Here is a 22,181-nt window from a genome sequence, read left to right on the forward strand (position 1 = left end):
TCTCCGACCTCCACACTCCCTTTTGCTTTCTCACTCTGACAGATGGACTTCACAGAGAGCAAGGGTTCCAGTCCTCTGTCTCCTGGGGAGTGAGTCCCCAGGGGTCAAGGGAGGTGGGACCGAGCAACAAATGGCAGACACACAATGAATGATGTCAGTGTTGCCAGGGGTATAATGAGGGAGGGGGCAGGATTCTGCCTGCACTGAGTGGTAGTCGTGAATCAACTGCACACGCAGAAATGGGAATGACAGCAAGCTTCACTTTAGCTAACCATGAACTCTGATCATCTATCTCCACGTGGAGAGGAGGAGGAGCTTTATGGAACCAGAAAGCATCTTTGTGGTCAACTCAGCCCTGGCTCTTTTGGCAGTCCCCTTAGAAAACAAAGGAGAGAAAATTAGCAGATTTATAAAACAAAGCATTGGCAATAACAACCTCAGACACATGGTTAGGGAGAATGTGCTATTTTTATAGATGGGCTACAGTGCAGCTGCTAGAAGGTTCCAAGGGAAAACTTAACCAGAAAGCATCAGCAATGGAGAAGGAGGAATGGAGAAAGACCACAAAGTGGTTGCATTAGGGATGGTTACACCTGCACACACCTGTGCATACCATAATCAACACATGCCCCACACGTCTGTAGTCTGAGGGGTGGTGACAAGGCAGGATGCTGACCAGACTCACGCACGCCATCTCTGATATTGATCCAGTTCCCCTGCTGTCCATGTGTGTGTCTCCATCCAGAAAGTAGTGGTCAGAGTGAGTCCCAGAGCCCGAGGCGTGGGTGCAACTCCTGCCTGGGCCATCCACTCCGGGTGAATCAGCCATTCACAGTGGGCAGAGATTGGGATAGGTGGCACACCTACTTCACCTGGAGACCAAGGTAAGGAATGGCTCTCCAGGCTCTGCTCACATGGAGTGTCCCAGGAGAGACAGAGACAGAGAGAGAGAGAGACAGACAGACAGACAGACAGAGACATGGGCCAAGTCCCCTAGGTGACAGGGAGGGCCCTCAAGAAGGGACATGGCCCTGGTCTGTGTAATGCCTCTCCTGATGCTGTCATGAAGGCACAGAGATGGCAGAGTGGTACTCACATCCTAACCCCACGCCAACTCAGCATGGCCCTGCAGCCCAAGAGTAGGCCACTGTGTTGATGACATCATTCCCCTCTCAGGCCAGAAGTGTGTGGGGGCGGGTAGGGGGAGCAAAGGGAGAACCTTAAATGCTGTCCAAGAAGATGCTCAGAGATGGCAGAAAACAAAGATAAGGAGATGGGAACCTCTTGCTGACAAAGCAGTTCATAGTTCACGCCAGCTGGAGACCTTGTTTGTCCTGTACCAGTCATGCTTGAGGTCACTCAGAAAGCACAGAAATCACGCACAGGAAGGTCACTGAAAATCCCACCCACTGGATCAACTGCTGTTATCACCTCTAAACCCCCACAAAACACTGGCAAGAAGGTCCTCAGGCCTCTGTGGCAATCACTGTGCCACTGTTGCCCCCACGTGTACATCAACACCACCCAGAGGTCCCATGCAGAGAGTCAGGCTCCTTTGGGCTTTTCTCAGCCCTTGCTGGGCTCTGGCCTCACTTCCTCTGCTTCTCAGCTCAGCCCCCAGCAGCCTCACTGAGCACCCGAGGGTGCCAGGGAAGAACAGATGGTTCCCGGTCTGGCGCTTTTGTGTCCCATCTGAATGGGGGGAAATTGTGCTTTTTTTCTATAACTAAGAGGAATGTTCTTCCTAATCAGAGAAGACACTGCCATCATCTTCAGATGCAGAAACCTCCCACCAGCATCCAGCTTTATAGCAAAGGGCCCTGGGAACAGGAACCACAGGACAGGGGCCAAAGTGTGTGCGTGTTTGTGTTTGTGTTTGTGTGTGTTTGTGTGTGTGTGTGTGTGTGTGTGTGTGTCTGTGTGTCTGTGTCTGTGTGTGTGTATGTGTGTATGTACCTGTGTGCACATGTATGTGTTGTGTGTGAGTTATGTACCTGGGTGCACATGTATGTGTTGTGTGTCTGTAGCTTCAGGAGACACCCTTGGGAAGAGGAGCCTGGCTCCTGGCAACCATCTATTACCAAGACACCTCTGGAGCAGTGGCAGTAACCTGCCCTAGAGCAAGCAGGTTCAGACAGGGTGGGTTAGTGAGGTCCACTACAACATCAGCTCCGAAACCCATGGGTGTAGAAATCAACTATGAAGGTCAGAGCTGGCCCATCTGACCATGATTCCCAGAGCCAGCTCTGTTCTCAGGACTCAGAGACAATCCTTCAGTGTCACTTAAAATCCCCCAGAGCAAGGGAACCTCCCAAAACCTCACCCACAAGAACTCAGCAGGTAACAAGAGGATTCTAATTAGGCACAGCACAGAACCCAGCACTTTCTTCTCCAGAATGCCTGTGATTAGTTCCAGGAATTGAAAAATTGCTTCATTCCATCAAATATTTTGATTAGCAAGGAAATTAATTGTACTGTGACTTCATTTGTATTTACAGTGGGTAAAATGAATGCCAAATATAACAATAGTAGCAAAACTGCCTGTTCACATAAAATAAATAAATGAATAAGCAAATAAATAAATGGAGCATTGAAAATCCAGATACAAATGAAGTCTGATTTCTGGAAGGAAGGTGCCCATGGCCCACCTGTGATGTCTGCTGAGGAGTAGGAGCAGAGGCAAGAAGGGCAGTGGGTGCTCATACCCCAGGGAGGACTGTACTAGGCAGGTGTCACGACCCAGGACTCTGCATGCTGAGACAGTGATGCCACCACCCCAGGTGTTGTCCCAGTGTCTTGATGGCCCGAGGATTATGGAGATTGATGTGAAATGTCCCCATAGGCTCATGTGTTTAAATACTTGGCCCCCAACTGGGAGACTATGGGGCATTAGGAAGTGGGGCCTACCTGGAGGAAGTCTGAGATTCCCAGCCCAGGTTCTAGTCCCCCCCCCCTGATTCTTAAGGATATGAACATATTCCCTTCACCATGGAGCTGCCCATGGAGCTGACTGCCATTGTGTCTTCTCTACCACAATGAACCATGTCCCCTCAAATAATCAAGAGGCAGAATAAGTGTTTCCTTCTGAGGTTGCTGATTATAGCTGTGCATGGAGAATTCCTGGCTTCCAGAATGTCTCTGTAAAGGTCCTAAATTAAATCAACCTTGTCAGTGATTGCTGAGGCTGGCCTAGGAGCTGTTGGCCATGCTGCACTTTGCTGCCTTCACAGGGTGCAGTCTCTATATCCTCCCACTCTCCTGGGAAGCTGGGGCTTTTTGGTTTATAAAGCCACAGGGATGGACTCTGAGAGGGGGGCTTATGCTGTCCTCAGTGTCCCCCTGCCAGTGACAGAGCTCAAAGTAGTCCCACTCTAGAAACAGGCCAGTAGGCATACGTGATTGCTGCACAGTCATGCAGGGATACACACAGGAGCCTCCTTGAAAGAGGATTCAGAAATTTACAAACATTACAGGGCAGATGCCAGGTACCATGCTAGGGCCATGAGAGACCGAAACCTCTGTCCTAGAGAACATTCAAAGATGCCCACAGGAAGGAAACAGCATGCAGGCAGCCTCTCCCACTCTCCATGCCCTGACTACGCCTGATGTGTACTGCTTCCCCTGTCTCGGGACTCTCCACAAAGTGCTCCTCCACTGTGTCTGCCCCTATGGTCTGAGCCATGACTCTAACTCTCCCTTCACACACTCTCACCAATCAGAAAACCACCCCTGCCTGCTTCCTCAGCCCACCCCATGCTGCTGCACCACTCCTAGCTCTCCAGCTCACCCCTGGTACACAGGGAGCACTCCACACAGAATCTACAGACCTGTGCACACTCCTGCCTCACAAATCCTCCTAGAGCATGAAATCTCCATAAAGTGGGAAGAATCAAAGCCGCCCCTTTGGCCCTTTTATGACTCAATAAACTCAGGGGCTAAGTCGATTCTGAAAATGCTAATAAATTCCTCTACTCAACTTCCACACCACTGACCACATCATCACCAAGCATTCAATACAAACTGGAGTAGAGTAGAATGCAAATAATTATACAGACATTTGGCGTTTGCTGGCCAGGGATTCTCTGCGAAGCCTTGTCCACCACAGTCATCTGTGGGACAGCCTTCACTTTACTAGAGGGAAATAGAGTCCCCAGGCTGGATATCTAGACACAGGGTTCTAATCCCAGCACTGGATATCTATCTCTGGGAGTGGGGGTGAGACCGGGCGTCTAAACATAGGAGGTACCACAGCTTTCTGAACCTCGGTTTCCTCCTTTGTAACACAGCCTTGGTGTAACCCACTCACAGAGTGCAATGCTATTGTGAGGACCAGCCACGGGGATTATGGGAATGCTTGGAACATGGCTGGCTGGGAGCACCTGCCACCTGATATCCACCTGCCTGGTGACATTTATTGTGATGGTGGCTAGCCAGGCACAATCACTGGTTGAGCAATTTGTTCTTTCTTCTTAAATTCTCAGCACACTCCAAAATCCAGTGTCTGTGGGGGCCACGAACTTGGGTTTTTTTTTTTTTTTTGCTTCTTTTTTTTTTGAACAGTTGTGACCATTTCTGTGTTGATGAATCACCCAATAGGGTCCTCTGAGTATACCTCCTTGTCCATCACATGCCTGGACCTGGAATTGAGGAACTACCAAATACAGCTTGAAGATCATGGTGGGGGAGTCTGTATCACAGCCATTCTCTGCAGGACCTCCTTGATGCAGTGACCCTGAGGTTGGCTCCTGGCTTCCTGGCATGACTAGCTGGCAGTGTCACTGATGAACTCACTATGGTATTCAGTAGATCCAAAAATACAAAGAGCAGGAGTGGTTTTCTTCAAGCAAGGTGATGCTCTGTCTTCTGCATGAAGTACTTGGGTGTGGAAAGTTTTTCTGGAGGTGGAAAGGTTGGCTGGGAAGGGACATGAGCATGAAGAAGGGCCTGTGCTGTCACCCAGCTCCTGTCCCTTGCTGACTGCTTTGTCCTCTAACCTGGCCACTGGTCACATTTCATGTTTAACATGTATCCTTCCTCCTAAATGCCGGGGAGGTCAAAGTGTCTAATCCTGGAGTCAGTGTGGTGGGTTTCCAATGATGAGGAACACTGGAGTCACCTGTATGGGCCCACTGGCCTCTGTAACCATGGGACTGGCTTTCCTGTGAGTGCAACTTGCATAGGAAGTGCCTCAGGCCTGGCTCACAGGTGGACTCCTGAGCCTGCCCACAGTGGGACTACAGCCTTGGGTGTGCTCTTCTGCCCTGACCCTGCCTCTTGCAAAGCACCAGCTGCACTGGTGCTTCTGGAAGCAGAAGGAACCTGTGCTAGACCAGCCCCATCATGGAGCCAGGACCCAGGATACAGAAGGACAGATGCTCCTGCAGGAAGGACTCAAGTGCACATGTCTGCTCGACAGCCACAAGATCACACACATGTGTGAGAAGAGACGTTGAGGCTCACTGAGCATGACAAACAGGGGGAGTGAAATGACACGTTACTCTTTTCATACACTTGAGGTCTTACTGAGGGCAGGAGTACAATCCTACATCCCAAGAATGCAGTGGCCATGGCTGGGGGTGCTGATTTCCTTTCTGAGGAAGGTGCTGGCTTTCTTAATTACACTTCAGTAATCTCTTTTTAATTACTTGCCTCCTCTGTGTCCCCAGAGGGAAGGGATTGCAAGTGTCCCAGTAATGAGCTTAAGTGATGCTTTACCAGCCCTATCACTTGTGACCTTTCTTACTTTCTGGTGAAGAGCCTGGCATTAAACTATAGCAGACTCAGTGACAAAAACCTGTTTCCCTCCAACCCTCCAATAACAAGGAGCGGGGAGTCTCCAGTCATTACTTTGTGGCCCAGAATGAGGCACCTATGCTCTGAAAAGCACTCAAGAGCTGGTGGGTGGTCTCCGCCCCCCCCCACTTCCTGCTCCAGGTGATGAGTAAACAGAACCAAGGAACACCCACATGGTGCCTATGCTATGGTTCCCTTCATGGGGACTGATGGTCCTTTGAGCCTGTGATCCCTGGCTCAGCTTGACATCCTGATAAACGATGGTCTTGTGGTTCACCCAGGCTTAGGTGTTCCCCTCTCAGCCAGGTGTCTTCAGAACCCTGGGGGATGTGCAGGGATGGGGTGCAGCTAGCTCTCTGCTGCATCCTCCTGGACCAATCTCACTATGGTACAGTTAATGTGCAGAGGGTGGCAGTGGCCCCCTGTGGCCTGGGCTCTTCCAGAGCTCCACTGCTGTACAGTTAGTATCACTCCATGGACATTCTTCTAGAACCCTCATCGGGGGTTAGGCAAAGTGTGTCTGGAGGTGAGGTTGACTGAATGCATCCTAAATACCTATCTGCATACTACAGAGAAGTGCAGCTCTCACCCGACATCCTAGAGGCTTTTTGCAACACATGGAGACTGTTAAAGATGGAGACACCATGACCTACAAGATATAGCACTATCAACTCTAGTACCATGTCTGCCTGTGTGCTGCAGGCACACATGATAATGGACTGAACCTCTGACTCTGTAAGCTGCCACCTCAATGAAATGTTTTCTTTATAATAGTTGTCATGATCATGGTGTCTCTTCACAGCAATAAAAACCCTAAGACAGGACTCAACAGGCTTTTGCTCTGTCTACCCACCCTCTCTCTCTCTGTACACATGTATGTATATTTATACAACAATAATTAAAGAAGAGGTCACAGATTTGCCTGGAGTGGGGAGGATAGGGGAAGAGTTTGAGTAGGGAGATGAAAGGGTTGGAAATAATGTAAACACAATTTGATGAGATCCTCAAAATATTGAAAAACCCCCACAAAAAACAAACAAACAAACATAAAACTCAACAAACTGGGCAGGTACAGCAGCCCACCTGTGATGTCAGCCCTCATGAGGTAGTCATCAGGAGGAGCTGGCTAGCTAAACTGCTGGTCATCAGGAGACCCAGCCACAGGAAATAAAGCAGAGTGAAATTGAGGTATCAACCTCCAGTCTCCACATTCATGCACCCAAATATACATATGGCCACACGTGCAAGCACCCTGTACATGTTGGAAAATTTAAAATGTGGACATAGATTAACAAAAGACAGTGTTCACTGAAGAATAAATCACATTGGCAAAAGTCAGAAAAATCTAAACGATTAGGAGTAAGAGGGTCAATGGGAAATTTTCAAGGATCAGCATCATTCTACCTGATGTCTAGAAGCTCTGTAGGTGAGGAAACATACAGGAAGTACCCAGGGTCGAGCCAGAGCTCACTGCATCTCTTATACTAACAAGTCATTGTCACTGTGGGGGTCATATAACTGCTACCTTTTCCAAATTCTGTACAACAAACAATGCATCTTATAAGATGACAAAAAACATAATCACAGTGGAGAGCAATGGCCACCAGATGTGAAGATCAAAATCCTGCCACAGACCAGGAGAAGGTCTTCACAACTTGCAGGCAACAAGGGACTGAAATCCCTGCAGCCTGATCTTCTTAACACCAAGGCAGAGGCAAATGTGGCTGAAGACAGAGGGCTGGTGGGACCATGGAGCATGAGGAAGCCTAGTGTGCACCACATAACCACATAAGAGACTGCAGGCAGCATCAGAACCAATAGGTATTTCACATGTAGCAGCTATATGTGTACCCTGGTGCATGATTGTCCATGCATGTTTACATGCATGCATCACATATGTGTATATTTATGTATGTGTGTCACAGGGGACAGGCACAAAGGCTTGTGCTTTGTCTATAATGGAGGAAACACAAGATAAACTATATGCTCCCAGCAGGAGGGTGGGAATACACACACACACACACACATACACACACACACACACACACACAAGAACACTAGTGTGCTCTTGACAGAGGATATTTCCATTTAATATGGAGATTATTTTTATAACAACTTGTGTGGGTGAACTAAAGCCAATGTATTAATTAACCTCAGTAAAAACTGGGCATGCTGTCTCATGACTGTAATTCCAAGACTGGGAGGCTGAGGCAGGAGGACATCCACAAGTGGGAGACCTGAAGCCTGGCCTCCTGGGTTCACACATCAGCCTACACTTGCTCACTGGAGACATCACCAAAATCTCTGAGCCAGAATCTTTACCTATAAAATTGTCATATTATTAGGTGGTGCCTAACCAGGCCACTGCTCTGGCCATCTCCTCTATAGGAATTTATTTGCGATACATGACTAAGGACAATGGGCTTGGGCATGCAACACATGGTCACACATAGGCAGACAACTGGAAAGGACATCAAGAAAGGACCAGAGCAGCCAGCTCAGAAGACAGTGTAGCCCCATCTAGGATGCGCTCTCTGTGGTTTGTCTACTATACCCTCTTATCCCTCCACATTTAAATTTTTGCCTCCATGTAGGCAGGGGTCACAAAAGCTGTGTCCCTGCTGCCTCAGCATAGAGGGCAGTGTGGAATAGCATCTACTCATTCAACTAGGCCGGAACTGTTGTCAATGGTGTAGACCTACTTCTGCAGCCACACAAAGCAAGAGTGACACCCAGTGTCACTCTCCAGGGATGACAGAGAACAACCCTGTGGGCGGCCGTCTTCACTGCCCCTTGGTTATGTCCTCCCTGGCTTCCCAAGGGACTCTCTGCCTTCCATCTGTGTGTCTGTCAGGACCCACCACAGCTCCACATTCACCTCTGCCTGGGTCTCTGCTGGTGCAGTCCTCAGTCTGGCCATAGTGGGCCTCGTTTCTGTGATCTGAGAGCCTTTGGGCTGGCAAAAGCCACCAGATAACAGCAAGCTCCAGGCTTCTTTGAAACAAAACACTTCCCCCTTCTAGCACTCTCCATAGTTCTCAGTTTCTCGTCTTGGATCTGCTGTCCCTCTTAGCCACCTTACCTCCTCCAGGAAGGAGCCAAAGTTCTCCAGGAAGTATTTCCAGTGTATATGGGGTGTTAGGTGAATCCTTAATTTTCTCAAAAAATAATGATACTGGTTATCTGTTAGTTTCTGACAGAAACTCTTCAGGATGTCTCCAAAGTCCATAGCTTTCACGAACCCCGTGTCCTCTTTATCCAGTGCAGAAAATGCCTAAAACACATACACACACACACACACAAGAAAAGCTATAATGCAACTGGCAAATGGTTATCCTGACCTATGCTTGAGGGACTGTGTCCACACCATGAGCCAAACTGTGCAGTCATCCCAACACATGGCAGGGCGGGCATGTGGTAACAGTGGCGCACCGCGGGTCAAGAAGTGCAGTCATCGCCAAAGAAGGCGAAAAAACATGCCATAAACAATATATGCACATCTTTTCCCATCTGCCTAAACAAGATCATTCATTCTTACTGCACTGAGTTTTATCAAGTGGTGGACTTAAGATGCTGTTTTCAAAAGTAAAAATTAACATGTCTGCAACCTCCAGCCCAGCTCCCCTGAGACTGCTTTTCTTGATCTTTAGGCACACCTCAGGGCAGGGGTATACTACAATGCTTTTCAGCATTGAGGCAGCAGGGCACAGCATGGGCACAATGGGGCACAGCAGGGGACAGGGGGGACACAGCTGGTGACACAGCAGGGGACACACGGGGCAGTCCCTGACCCTGGGTCCTGGGCTGAGATGCTCAGCTAAGTCCTGATCTCTCCCATCTTCAGCACATTGTCCATAAAGGTGGACTTAGCTGAGGGTGGCTAAGAGTGAGTCTCTGGCTAGAAAATACAGGGTTGTGGGAACCAGGTGCACAGCCATCTGAAGAAAATCCATTTGTGCTGTGAGGATGCTAGAAGACATGTGGTATGGGGAGAAGACACGGTTGACATTCTGGGGAACACCTGAGAAGTGATGTGGGCACAGCTCCCTCTAGCCACAGGCCTGTGTGTAAACTCAGTCTGCTAGCCACAGCACGGATGTAGGAGCTCAATAGGAAAAGGCTTTGAAATCTATACATTGCAAGGGTACATGGCAGCTATACTGTCTGGAAACAAGACAGGTATGTGGCATCTGCAGTGGCATTCAGGGATGTATTCACATGCCCTGTCCCCTGTGGTGGCCATTCTGAACCAGCCTCCTCCCCTCCTTCTTTTCCCTGCCCTCAGCCCTCCTCCACCCCACAGCTCACATCCTGTACTCTTTGCTATAGAACCTCATGCCACACAAAGAACACTTTTCAGAAGGAACCATTGATTCCCCCTCCTCCCCGAAGCCTGTGGTCCCCAGCTTCAGAAATATCCTGAGATGCCAAGCTTGATGTGCCACTTGAGGACCAAAGAAGAACAAAACACCCTGAACATGGAGTTCTTTTTCTGCATGGTGCTTCCAAAACTCTGAAAAAGGGGCCAGTATGCAGAAAGTGGGAGTCTCAGCTGTCCCCAAACTGATAAGCCTGGTGAATACCTGTCCTCCTACAGCTCACACAGATGCCACACTGTAAAGCTGCCTTCCCTTTGCTCCTGGTTAATGACCTGGGATGCTAAATCCTCATGGAGAGAATACTAGCATGCCTGCTTTGTAGGAGAGAGGCCAAGTTCCAGGGCATCTCCCAGCTGGTTAGTCCAAACCCATCTTTCTGTGTCTTTCCACATTGCCCCTCAGTTTTGGATGCAAGAGCCTGCCTCACCTCCTTACACAGAGGGAGTAGATGGATATTCTAAGTTTAGAGTCCCTTGGGAGCCTCTGCCCAGGAGGGCTTTATAATCTAAGAGACTGAACTTGTGTTTCTGGTGAGCAATAGACATTTACACATCAGTAAAACAACTCTATAACATTCTCCAGGGACAGTGTTCTTTCTACATAGATTAGGCTGGTCTACTACCTGCAGCAATTCTCCTGCCTCAGCCTCCCAATCAAGGTGATAACAGCTGTGAGCCAGAGAGCCCAGCTAGGACTTTAACTCCTTAGGCCTCCCAGATTGGGAAAAGAAGGGCATGGACTGGTCCTTCTTTATGCCCAGCCATGTTCACAGCTCTGCTACCTGTGACCTATGAGGCTATGGCAAGCCTCAGTTTCCCCCGAGCCTCAGTTTCCCCACCTGTAGAACAGAGTGACCCCAACCTGCAGACTCTGCTTGGGGAGAGATAAAAATCCATGGATTCTATGAAGGTTGTTACCCGACCAAAGCTCTCCGAAGGCAGGAGCATGGCTGTCCATCCACAAAGCTCTGGAAGCTTCCATCAATGCAAGCCAAGCCCTCTCAATGTGGAGGCTAGGGCTCTGCTGTGGGGGTGGATCTTCCTGGTAAAGGCCTCATGCACATGGTCCTAGTGGCCTCTGGCATTTTTTAGTCTGAGCTGACTGTTGTCACCTGGGGTTGGTATGCTGACCTCCGCTAACTGTGGACCAGGCTGGGGACACCTTCAAGAACATAGTTCCAAATGACTCTTTCCAGAGACACCAGACAGCTCGAAGTACCACATCACACAAATGGGGCTACCCAGGGGAGACTGGCAGAAATCCTTCTCCTCAGATGGTCCATGGCTTTCTGGTCTCCTTTACTACCATTTTTGTGACACATCCTATCCTGTTCAACTTCTTGAAAGTCACCTTAACTTCCGTTCCCATGGGTCACTTGCTTGAGCACATGAGAATTCATGAGGTGTGTGAGCCACTACTATCCAGCCTCTCTGCCCTTTAAAACAAATTATACTTGTGTGTGTGAATGTGGGCACATGTGTGCCAATGTAGAGGTCTGAGGATAGGCCAAGGTGTCAGCCTCATCTCACTCCTTATATGAGGAGTCTTTTCTGCCTGGCCCTGTGGCATCAGCTTGCCTGATGTTTGCTGAATCCACCTAAATGGGCTGAGCAAAGTCAGGGTGACATTTTACAGAGCAACCAGGGAGGAACAGTTTTTCCAATCAGCAACCTCCTCTGGATCAAGTAGATGATCAAGAGATTCAGGAGAGGTGGATTTGGGCAGTTTGGAACCCCTGGAAGGAATAGAAGGGAGTTTACACCACAGGGCTCTTTGCACTTTACCCTACCTTTAACAAAGCAGGCTGGGAGGAGTCCACCAACACCTGCATGCTCTTCACCACTTCCTCAGGGTTCAGCCTGGAAAAGTTGATTGGTGGTGGTGTGCTTTCTTCTTTTTCTTTTGGCTGAGCTTTGCTTGTCTTGTTGGTCTCAAGTGCTCTCAACAAGTCTTGGGGATTGATGCAATTATTATGCACACTGATGCCCAAGCTTCCCCCACAAAAGAAAAGAACAGATTTATTGGAAAAAAAAAGTTGGTTATTCATCCAACAAACAGTTGCAGGATACGGGAGCAGTGTGGGGAAGAGAATGATTTGAAGAGGAGAGTGCCCTCCCTGCTGACACATGCCTGCTTAAAGGTGCTGCTTTCTGATGTGCACACATGAACGCCACCATAAAGAGGAAACAAGGTGAGGGCTATGAGATGCAAGACTGGGAGTTGCCCCAGAGGTAAGGCCATGGACTGCCCTGTCCCAAGACCCCAAACCTGATGGCTGGGTATTGGGGCTCAGAGTTTCAAAGAGCAGGAGGCAGCAAGGGTTGCTGGGTGAAAGATGCTGGCCCACCCAACTCTGGGGCATTTGTGGAAGGACAGCCTGATGAGGATAGCAGGACAAACTGGGCATCGGCCATCTGAACTACAAGCTGGATAGGAGGTTCCCATCATGGTGGTGGCCTTATGGGGTGTGCAGGGAGGTGTGGCAATGGGACTCAGAAGAGGAGTGCATCAGGGACAGTACAAGGATGGGAGAACTGAGGCAGGCACACTAAATTCTCTCCTAAGTCTGACTGAAATGAAGTTGTCAAGCCAAAGGCTCTCCAAGGGCATTGTGCAAAACCTATCTAGCTTAATATTTCCTCAATAAAAATTCCATCTCAGTATATGTCCCCACAAGGACATCCATGCAGCAATGACAGCTCCTTTGTGTCCTCAACTCAGACTGGAAACAATTCCCTTTAAATTCTGAAAGAATAACTTGAGTAAGGTTGGAGAGTTTCCTACAAACACCCAGTGTGTTTATTAAAGACACTAGTGACTCGGAGTATTGTTTCTTGTCTTCATGCTCCCAGTTCCTGGGCTGGGGACATGACCCAGATGGAAGCACTTGCTGAATAACAACAAGGACTTGAATTTGATCCCATACCCCTATTTTGTTTGTTTGTTTTTTAAGGCTAGGTGTGGGGGGTGAAGGAGATACATGGATGCCTAGGCTTGCTAGCATAGCCTAATTGGTGAGTTATAAGTCCGTTCCCAGTCTGAAAAAAAGTGTATGAATGAAAGGAAGTGAGGAAGGAAGAAAAGAGAAAGAAAAAAAGGAAGGAAGGAAAGGAGGGAGGGAGGAAGGAATGAACGAACAAAAGAAGGAGGGAAGGAAGGAAGGGGGTAGACAACATTCATGTGTGTGGACACACATGTGTATGTATACCTGCACATGTGTGCACACAAACAAAAGGTTGCTACTTCTGTGATTACATTCTTGGGATCCTTGAGTGCCTGGATTTTCTGTCAGCTGGATGAGAGCAAGCATCAGAGTAGGAAAGCTTAGAAGCTTGAGCGGGAGAGAAGTTTCTAGTGACTCGGATGCTTTTGAAGAAGAGGCAAAAGCCTAGGTTTGCAAGTTGCAGCTGCAGAGCATCCCAGTCTGCTTGCATTGGCATGGATCATGTGACAGGGACCCAAGGAGACAGACAATCAGCACTGCTTCATGTGCAGGGAGGAGCTGCCAGTGCAGTATTAAAATACAGCAATAAAGCAAATGCATATGAGAACCTCCTCACTAGGGTTTAGAAAAGCCTATTTTGGATCTGGGAAAGAATAATCTACATGTAATTACCAATAGCCAAGATGTTTATCATCAAGGGGTCTTTGAGGAGGAACAAGTGACTGAGTGATGGATCCTTATTAAGGCTTCAACACATAGGAAAGTTGATCACCCATTGAAAGGTGGAGCGTAGAAGCTCCAAGGTCTTTTATACTGTTTATAAAAGTATCAAGTCTAACTACAATTTAACCAGACTCTCTCAGAACCATTTAACTAATTATTTATCTGCATCTATTTCCCCATGATTTATTCATTGAACATAACAATCCTTATTTAGCTGGAAATAGATTCAGTGAGAAGACTCTGAAAGGAAAAAAGACTGAGCAGTTCAAGATGGTATGGCCCTTCATTTCCACATATCACATGTACCATACAACATATGCACACACTCCATACATACCACAAACACACAACTTACACATATACACAGCATACACATATAGATGATATAGCACATACCATGAGATACCACATACATGCCCATACCATATATATACCACAAATGCACACATATACATACATACATACACATATCACATAACACAAACACATACCATAAACATCACACATACATGCATGCATGCACCTACTACATAACAATACATACTATAATACACACTACATATAAACACACTATAATATATAACATACACATACATATAACACACAGTATGCACATGCACACACAATAGACATGTGTACACACACACACACACACACACACACACACAGAGGCGGTAAGCTTCTTACAGCTTGTAGATAATGAAGCAATGCCTTTAAAACCAGAAAGGAAAATCATTTTCTTCCTGGATTCCAGGTGCATATAAGCTAACAATCTGTATGAGAGAGAATGAAGAGTCCAGAATGAAATGACTCAGGTAAGGTACTTCTTGTCTATCCTTTCCTGGAAAGTTACTCCAGGAAGGGATCCAGCAAAGGGAGAACACAAGTAAGAATTCAAAGGCTCAGCTGTGAGCAGACTCAGCAGCATGGCCCTCAGTCCAACAAGAAGAAACTGTACACACTGGATGGCTTTTCTTGGACCCAGCAGAGATGTGAGGTCACAGGGAAAAATGTAGCCCTGAAACCTGGAAAGACAGGTACATGCACAGACTCAGGGCTTATAGGATTCCACTGGAGAGGCTGAGTGTGCAAGGAAGTCATGTGGCCCAGCAGTGCCCAGCAACCTGTAGGCTTCACTTTCTTCTCTTTCTGGAGACCTGAGAATGCCCTTCATGTTTTGGAAAGGATAGGGTGTTTTTGTAAATGCACCAGAACTGCCTGGGTCATGGTTTTAATCTGAGAACCACTTATTCCAGCTGAGCCTCCTGTAGCCCTGAATAAGGAGACAATGCATCCGTTTCTCCTATAGTCTGGACTATGATAGACTCACCTCTCTGGGGAACTTCTACTCTGCTCCCAGCATTCCCCAGTAACATAAGTATGCTTATGAAAGGCACATCCAATATGGAGGACTGGTAAAATTGCAACAGTGTGGAATGTGAGGGAGACCTGGCTGTGACATGTCACCCCACTGGTGAACATGGTTAATTCAGCTGATCCAGATGGCTGGGTGGGTGTCCCCTTCCTCCCTTACCCTTTCATGTGTGTCCCTCCTCAAGTTGTGCACTTGGCCAAAGAGGACGACCTTGCCCGAATGGAGGAGGACTGGTCTTTGGTCAAGGGTATACGAGTAGCTGCAGTCCCCTACTAGACCCTCCAAAGAAGCTCTCAAGGCCCATCAGGTCAAACTACAAATGCAACACTGAGGAGAGATTTCTCAGGCAAAGGAAGCTGTTTTTTAAAGAGACTTCAAATTTGTATTTATGTATTTATTAAATATGCATATGTACATGCATGTTTATGTGTCATAGTTTGCATGTAAAGGTCAGAGGGCAATTTGTGGGGATTCATTCTTTTCTTCCAGGACCCAGAGCATTGAACTCGATGGTCAGGCTTGGCAGCAAGTGTCTTGACCCTCTGAAACATGCCCCTCCACACACACACACACACACACACACACACACCAAGAAAACTTTCAAAAACAGTTTGTTAATTTTTGATAAATGAAATTTGATGTCGATGAACTAAGAATAGGATGTCTTTCTGTAAGACAGTGGCTCATAGAGAACAAACCCAAGCACTGAATACTTGAAGACAGTAGGGGCAAGAAGACTGGGAAGTGAGGACCAGGGCATTTTCCCAGAAAAGTAAAAGATACAAATCAATGAGAAAGATCAGAGCCCTTGAGGGATTAAGTCAGGGTGACTCACTGTTCAGCCACAGAAGCTTCAAAATTTCAAAATGAACAAAGGAAAGGAAATTGTTAATGAGCTAAGACAAGAAAACTTCCAAAAATCACAGAACACAAAATAGCGTGCCTTAGGAGACAGAACACACTGAATAGGAACATTTGTCACAGCGTGTGCTGGGGATTTATTAGTGGTGACAAGGAACCAGGACACTAAGCAAACATGAAGAATAATCACATGACCCCGGGGATAGTACTAGATAGAAAGGAAAAGTGATGGGTAAGGACCAGAGGTGGGTCCTACTGGGGGACCACCCAGAGTCAGGGCCAGCAACTGTGTGGTAAGTTCTGTATGTTTGTGTTATGTGGTGGGAACTGAGGAATGAGGATTGACATGTCTATATCAACAATGCTTATAGGTTCACACACACACACACACACACACACACACACACACACACACACCAAGAAGTGTTGATATAAGCTTGCCATCTAGAAAAGGACAATTCTGTTCCAAAGCCAACAACTAAAAGCCTTGAGCTACTGACTGGGGCTGGGAAGCAGGGGCAGGGGCAGGGGCAGGGGCAGGGGCAGGGGCAGGGGCAAAAGGGCCATTGCTTTCCCCAAACTAGGCCCTGGGAGCAGTTAAGCCCTTGTCAAACTGGTGGTCTCTTTGCTTCTGGCTAAAACACAGAACAGCAAAGCAACAAGTGGAGGTCACTTCAAGCTCAAAGGCTGCTTGAGTAGACAGAGAAGGAGGAAAAAAAAAAAAAAAAAAAAAAAAAAACCAGCATACCAGCCCAGTACAGAGAGGTAGATACTAGAGGAAGGGGAGGGGGGTGTTGAGGAAAGAAGGGAGGGAGGGAAGGAGGAAGAAAGGAAAGGAGGAAGGGAGGAAGGGCAAGCAACCTCTTCAGAAGGCTGATGAGCTCCTCCTCCTTCAGGGGACACCCACAATCATGCAGCACCTTCAGCACCTTGCAGAGGGCTACAGAGCCCGTCTTGGATTTTTCCAGCATGCTGAGCGCCTTGCTGATCTCTTCATAATGGTTCATGAGCTTCTCCCTGAAAGAGAACCCACCTCAGACACCTAAAGCCAGGAGAAAAGTGACCCTTGATGCCCACTCTACTGTGACAACTTGATTGCTCAGCCTAAAGCTAATTTGGAAGGTGCTTTGCAGGCAATGTTTACATGAAAAGGTGTCCCAGAGAAGAGCTATCAGCCTCTGCTACTGTCATTTTATTATTACTGTCATTAGCAAAACTGCCCTGGAGAAATGCCGACCCTGTGTTTGTATTAGAGTTGGTGGTTGTCAAAGGGAACCAAGAATTTAACACAAAGATATGGCAGGTAAGAAAAATGCCTCTACCCTCAATAAATGCTTGTGTGCACCTACTATGTGACATGTCTTGCTGTGGCATACAATGGCCTCAAATAGAACCTTCAGCAGAACTAAGATCACAGAGGGACAAGGCTAGGGGCTTGGAGAGGACATGTGCACAGCACAGTGGGCTGCTAGAAAAGAAAGCCCGTGAAAGGGGCCACCAAGCCCCACAGCGGCAGTGGCCTGTCCTTCTGAACAGGAGGGATGCTCATGAGGGTACTAGCTGGCCAACACCAAGGTGACAGGACTGGAGGAGGTCAGTGAGCAAGGGCCAGAGACACGCCCAGGGTCCTGTCAGTATTGTGAACAAAGCATCCTGGGACACCTCATCTTTTCATTTTACTTTTCTATAATTTATTATTTATATTTTATAATTTATAAATTATGTGCACATGTGTGCCTAACTATGAGTGTGTGTACCTGAGAGCAGGTGCCCTTTGAAGGCCAGAAGGGTGCCAGGTCGACCCCAGGAGCTAGAGTTTCAGGGAGAGGTGCTTAACCTGCTGAGTGCTGGGAGCAGAACTCAGGCCCCCTGGCAGAGCGGCAAGCACTCTGAACCACGGAGCTGTCTCTCAGCCCGGCTTCCTCTTCTGATGAAGCCTTTCTACTTCTAGAAAGACAGCCACCACCTGTGTGACTCACAAGGCAGGCAGCATCCCACAGTGTGCTGACATACAGGACCTTCTCAGTGACCCTGCCAAGGGGTCTCAGCCCACAAGGTAGATGAGGACAGACTGTGTGGACTCTGGGTTGCTTCTGTAGCCCATGTACCAGTCTCTATGATTTACTCTTGAGGAAGACTTCCGACTTCAGGGGACTAGCGCAGTGTGGAGGGGCTCCCTGGGTAGAGTGTATGATGCTGTGCAAGTGTGAGGACCCTCGACATCCCCAGCACCCATGTGAGAAAGACAAGGGTGGTGAGGCTGGCGTGCAAGGCAGAGACCAGCAAGCAGATCTCTGGGCCTCGACAGCTAGCCCAGCCTGATTGACAAGCTCCAGGTCACTAAGAGCCCTTGTCACAAAGAACATGGAGAATGGCACCTGAGGTGCCCAGAGATTGACCTCTGGCCTCCACATGGCCAGCACACACATGTACACCCACACATGCATTCTCCTGCCTCCCTGCCTCTAGCATGGCTGTCTAAATTCTGTCATGTTCACTCTTTCATGTCTCTGAAAATCTTTCTCCAAAGCCTCTTAGAGAAATGCCTACCTGGTGAGCTCAGGTGCCATCTTGGTTCCTGGTTGTCCCTCAGGGGACAGAATGGGTTACCCACGCTAAGCACTGAATCTGTTCTCACTCTTGTTATAGTCTCCACTTGGTATTTATGGAATGGCTACTTGCGCATGCCTGAAAACAAACTCCTGAACCAAAACTGTCCAAACGCAGGAGAGGCAGGCTGCAGTGAAGTATTGGTTACTCAGCAGGGGTAGCGGCATTTAGCAGAAGCCATGTGGAGGCCCAGACCTTTCCCTTGTGGGCCTCCCATCTTGCAAGGGGCTCATGACACTGGCATCTGACCCAGGTGAGCGTGCCGGGTGTCCCGAGTGTAACCAACAGCACCTGCCTTGGGTTGCATACAGTGTCCTGTGGACCCAGCCCTATGCTACAGAGCCCCTGCTTGTCACCACAACAATGCTATCCCACTTAGCTCTTCAAAGTGAACACGAATCAAAGTGGGGAGACTCTAAACAGTTTTTGGAGATACATATTTTTAGAAAATTGAGGCATTCAGCATTTCTTGGACTGTCTTCTGAGCAGCAATTATTTCCCTTTCAGAGTAAACATGTGCACAGAGTAAATGAGGGCTTGGAACAGAGATGGAAGAACGCTGCCAACCAGAGCTACTGTTGGCCCACACTGAGTAGCAGTGCTGGTCTGGGGTCTTGCCCTCTTCTGGCTCTGGCCAGTGAGGCCAAGGACCCAGCTGTGACCTTGTAGTCACTGAGTCCTGTTCACTTCCTTCTCTGCTGGGTTTAGCTGCCCCCTCTCCATGTGCATCCTAGAAAGGGCCTGTGCTTGGTGGCTGTTCATTGTGGCTTTTCTGCCTCTCATTCTTAAGAGCAGAATAAAGACCAGGAGCACGAATACGGGACCACGGAAGTCTCTGCTTTGCCTTCAGCATGCACCAGGGCACTCTGAGCAAAATTAACTCCTGCTGGAGACAAAAATCTAATACTCCATCTGATCTGAGTTCAGAAAGCCAGTCACCCTGGCAGGCAGTCATTATGTAATGATTCCTGCAAGCCAGTATCTTATGTGTGTACAGGTGTGCATGGAGGCCAGGGATAGAGGTGTTGGGAGTTGTTTCTTAGAAGCCATCAGTTTGTTTTGAAACAGGGTAACTTCCTGGCCTCACTCTCCAGGTTGAGACCCACTTTTCCCCGCCTTGTCAGCACTGGCATCATTAGGAGGCACCACCATGCCTGGGCGGTCGAGCGCGTGTGCGTGAATTATCTGGTCCTGAGGGTGAGAACACAGAGTCACACAGCACACATGCCTCCGGCTCACCCCTGCACTGTCACCAGCACAGAGGAGAGAAGGCACATGTGCTCAGAAGGGCTAAGGAGCCTCATTACTCACACATGGGGGAGACGGGAGTGAAGACCCTTGTGGGTAATGAGGCCAGCCCTGTCTGCTGAAGATAAATTCCTCTTTTCATCAGTTTGTGGCATATTTGATTTATACCAACCTTGTGCATATTTTACACTGAGTTTCACAAACTCAGATCTCTACCAGCATTTTCTGTGGTGTAGTAGTAACTTCAACATAATCCAGGGGTAAATTCCACTTGCTTGCCTCTTAAACCTACCTCATTCCCACTCTGGCCTGTGTCTGTGGCTTCCTTGCTTTCTTTGGGAGTTATTTGACAGCCCCTGTTCCATTACTTTGGGTGGAACCATGCAGGGCATGGTTGGGGGTGAGAGCTGCGTCCCACAATTTGAAAGGACAAGTAAGGGACAGCCACACACATAGGTAAAATCAAGAGGAGCCATAGCCCAGCTACATATCCAATGGTTCACCTTCACTTGGTGTCTCCCTGTCCTCGCTCACATGCACAAACATCCTGAACTTTTCATGCAAACGTATCAAACCCTCACGGCCTTGGACCGTTGTCACGTGCATTCCAGTGTCTCTAGCAATTGTTCCAATACGCCCCAAGGCCAGCATGCTGACTTAAGGTGGGAAGGCGTTTCCTTTGCTGAAATCAAAGGAGCACTGTGTGTCACCCAGTGCAATCACTAAGCAGCTCTGGGTTATCCTGGGGAAAAATCCACAAAGCAGAAGTGGGGGCTTAAACCACAGCCATTCATTCATCCATGCATTCATTTAAAGGTGCTTACATAGAACCTGTGGGGTATCACCAGACATCCTGTGGTGCAGACATTCCAGTGGGCCACAACGGGGTGCAGGCACCATGCAGTACACAACTAGGAAGAGCCGATATTCAAGTGGAGGGGCTAATAAAATATGAAAGCACATGTGAGGTGTGGCTGGCTGAGAAAAGATGTGGAAAGCTTCCTGTATTGTGGCTCTTTGGCAGAGCTATTTCTAGGCCCTACAGTGGTGCATGATGTCATAGCCTTACAGGAGTCCTGTCAGAGGAGCCTTCACTGTCTGGGTGAAATGAGGACAGAATGCAGAAGCAGCCCTCCCCGATGCTGACACACCCACCTTTCAGTTGTCTGCTGCAGCTCCTGGATTTCTTCCTGGATCTGCTTGGGCTTTGTGAAGTGACCCAGGAAGTTGAAATAGTCTTCCTTGTAGGGCCGGTGGATCTTCGAGGAGTATCGAATGCCCAGTCTCTGCAGAAACTCTTGGTATGTGATGTAACCCCTTCCCTCGATATCGTAGCTTTAAAAAACAAAAATGATGCTAGCATCAGTGGCACGGAAGGTGGGCTGGCTGGTGCTCAGGAGCCAGGCCACACCAGCAATTTGGGGGGAAGTTTTCTTCCTTGTTAGGTACAAGCAAGCCCAACAGGTTAATCACAAATCCAGTCTCAGCCCAGGCCTCCGATCCTCTCTACACCTATACTTAACAGGACCTGTGTGGCCCACAAGTACAATGACTTGATCATCAGAGTGACCTATCCTAAGAGAATGGAACCAAATCACACAGCTGCCATATTTGTAGAAACACAGTGGCAAATCCAGAAAACTGAAACCCCCTTTGCACACATTTTTATTTCTGCACCCTCCTTGTAAATGGAGCTGTGCTAAGGGTTAGAAGAAAATCTTGCAGGAAGCATATTCTATGTCTTGAAGCCTCAATAAATGAATACCACTCGATTCAAGGATGTTAAAAGCCCGTTTCCACTTTGAAGAGACGCCAATTACACATACCCAGCAAGAGCGCCTAGAAGGAAACAAGATAAGAACTATGCATTGTGCCTTTTAAGTCATTTTCTGTTATCAAGATTTTTCTGAATTATAATTCATTAAAAAGGGAATAATGGAGGTTTTATCTCCTGATGCTATTCACATAGAATAGAATTACTTCAATAAAAATTTTTAAGGCAAATTGACTGTTTTCTTCTTCTTTTTGAGACATTTGTTTTTAACAGAAAGATCTTGGTCCCAGCTCACCAAAGAAAAAGTGAAATCTACTGTAAGTGTGGCCTTCCCTAGATTAATTTAGCAGGGCCGTCCATTTAAGGCATGCAAGCCCAATTCTCCTGAGGGGACAATAATGGTTTTAGGAGGCACTGCTCTGTGGTACCAAGAGACACCCCAGAATGGACACACTGTACCCTGACAGTGAGGTG

At 48.0% G+C, this 22,181-nt stretch overlaps 1 protein-coding gene across 1 annotated transcript in view; it reads right to left on the reverse strand.

The window, feature by feature from the left end:
• Efcab6 (EF-hand calcium binding domain 6) overlaps positions 1-22,181 on the reverse strand; it is a 170,281-nt gene that overhangs the window by 19,284 nt on the left and 128,816 nt on the right. The window contains exons 21-24 of the mRNA XM_051189518.1: positions 21,089-21,268; positions 16,937-17,092; positions 11,962-12,163; positions 8,876-9,067 (exon numbers count right to left, since the gene is read on the reverse strand). Of these exons, the coding sequence (XP_051045475.1) occupies positions 8,876-9,067; positions 11,962-12,163; positions 16,937-17,092; positions 21,089-21,268 (730 nt within the window). The remainder of the gene's footprint in view (positions 1-8,875; positions 9,068-11,961; positions 12,164-16,936; positions 17,093-21,088; positions 21,269-22,181) is intronic.

The sequence above is a fragment of the Phodopus roborovskii genome, unplaced genomic scaffold (genome assembly GCF_943737965.1).
Source record: "Phodopus roborovskii unplaced genomic scaffold, PHOROB, whole genome shotgun sequence".
In the NCBI taxonomy this organism is placed as follows: Eukaryota; Metazoa; Chordata; class Mammalia; order Rodentia; family Cricetidae; genus Phodopus; species Phodopus roborovskii.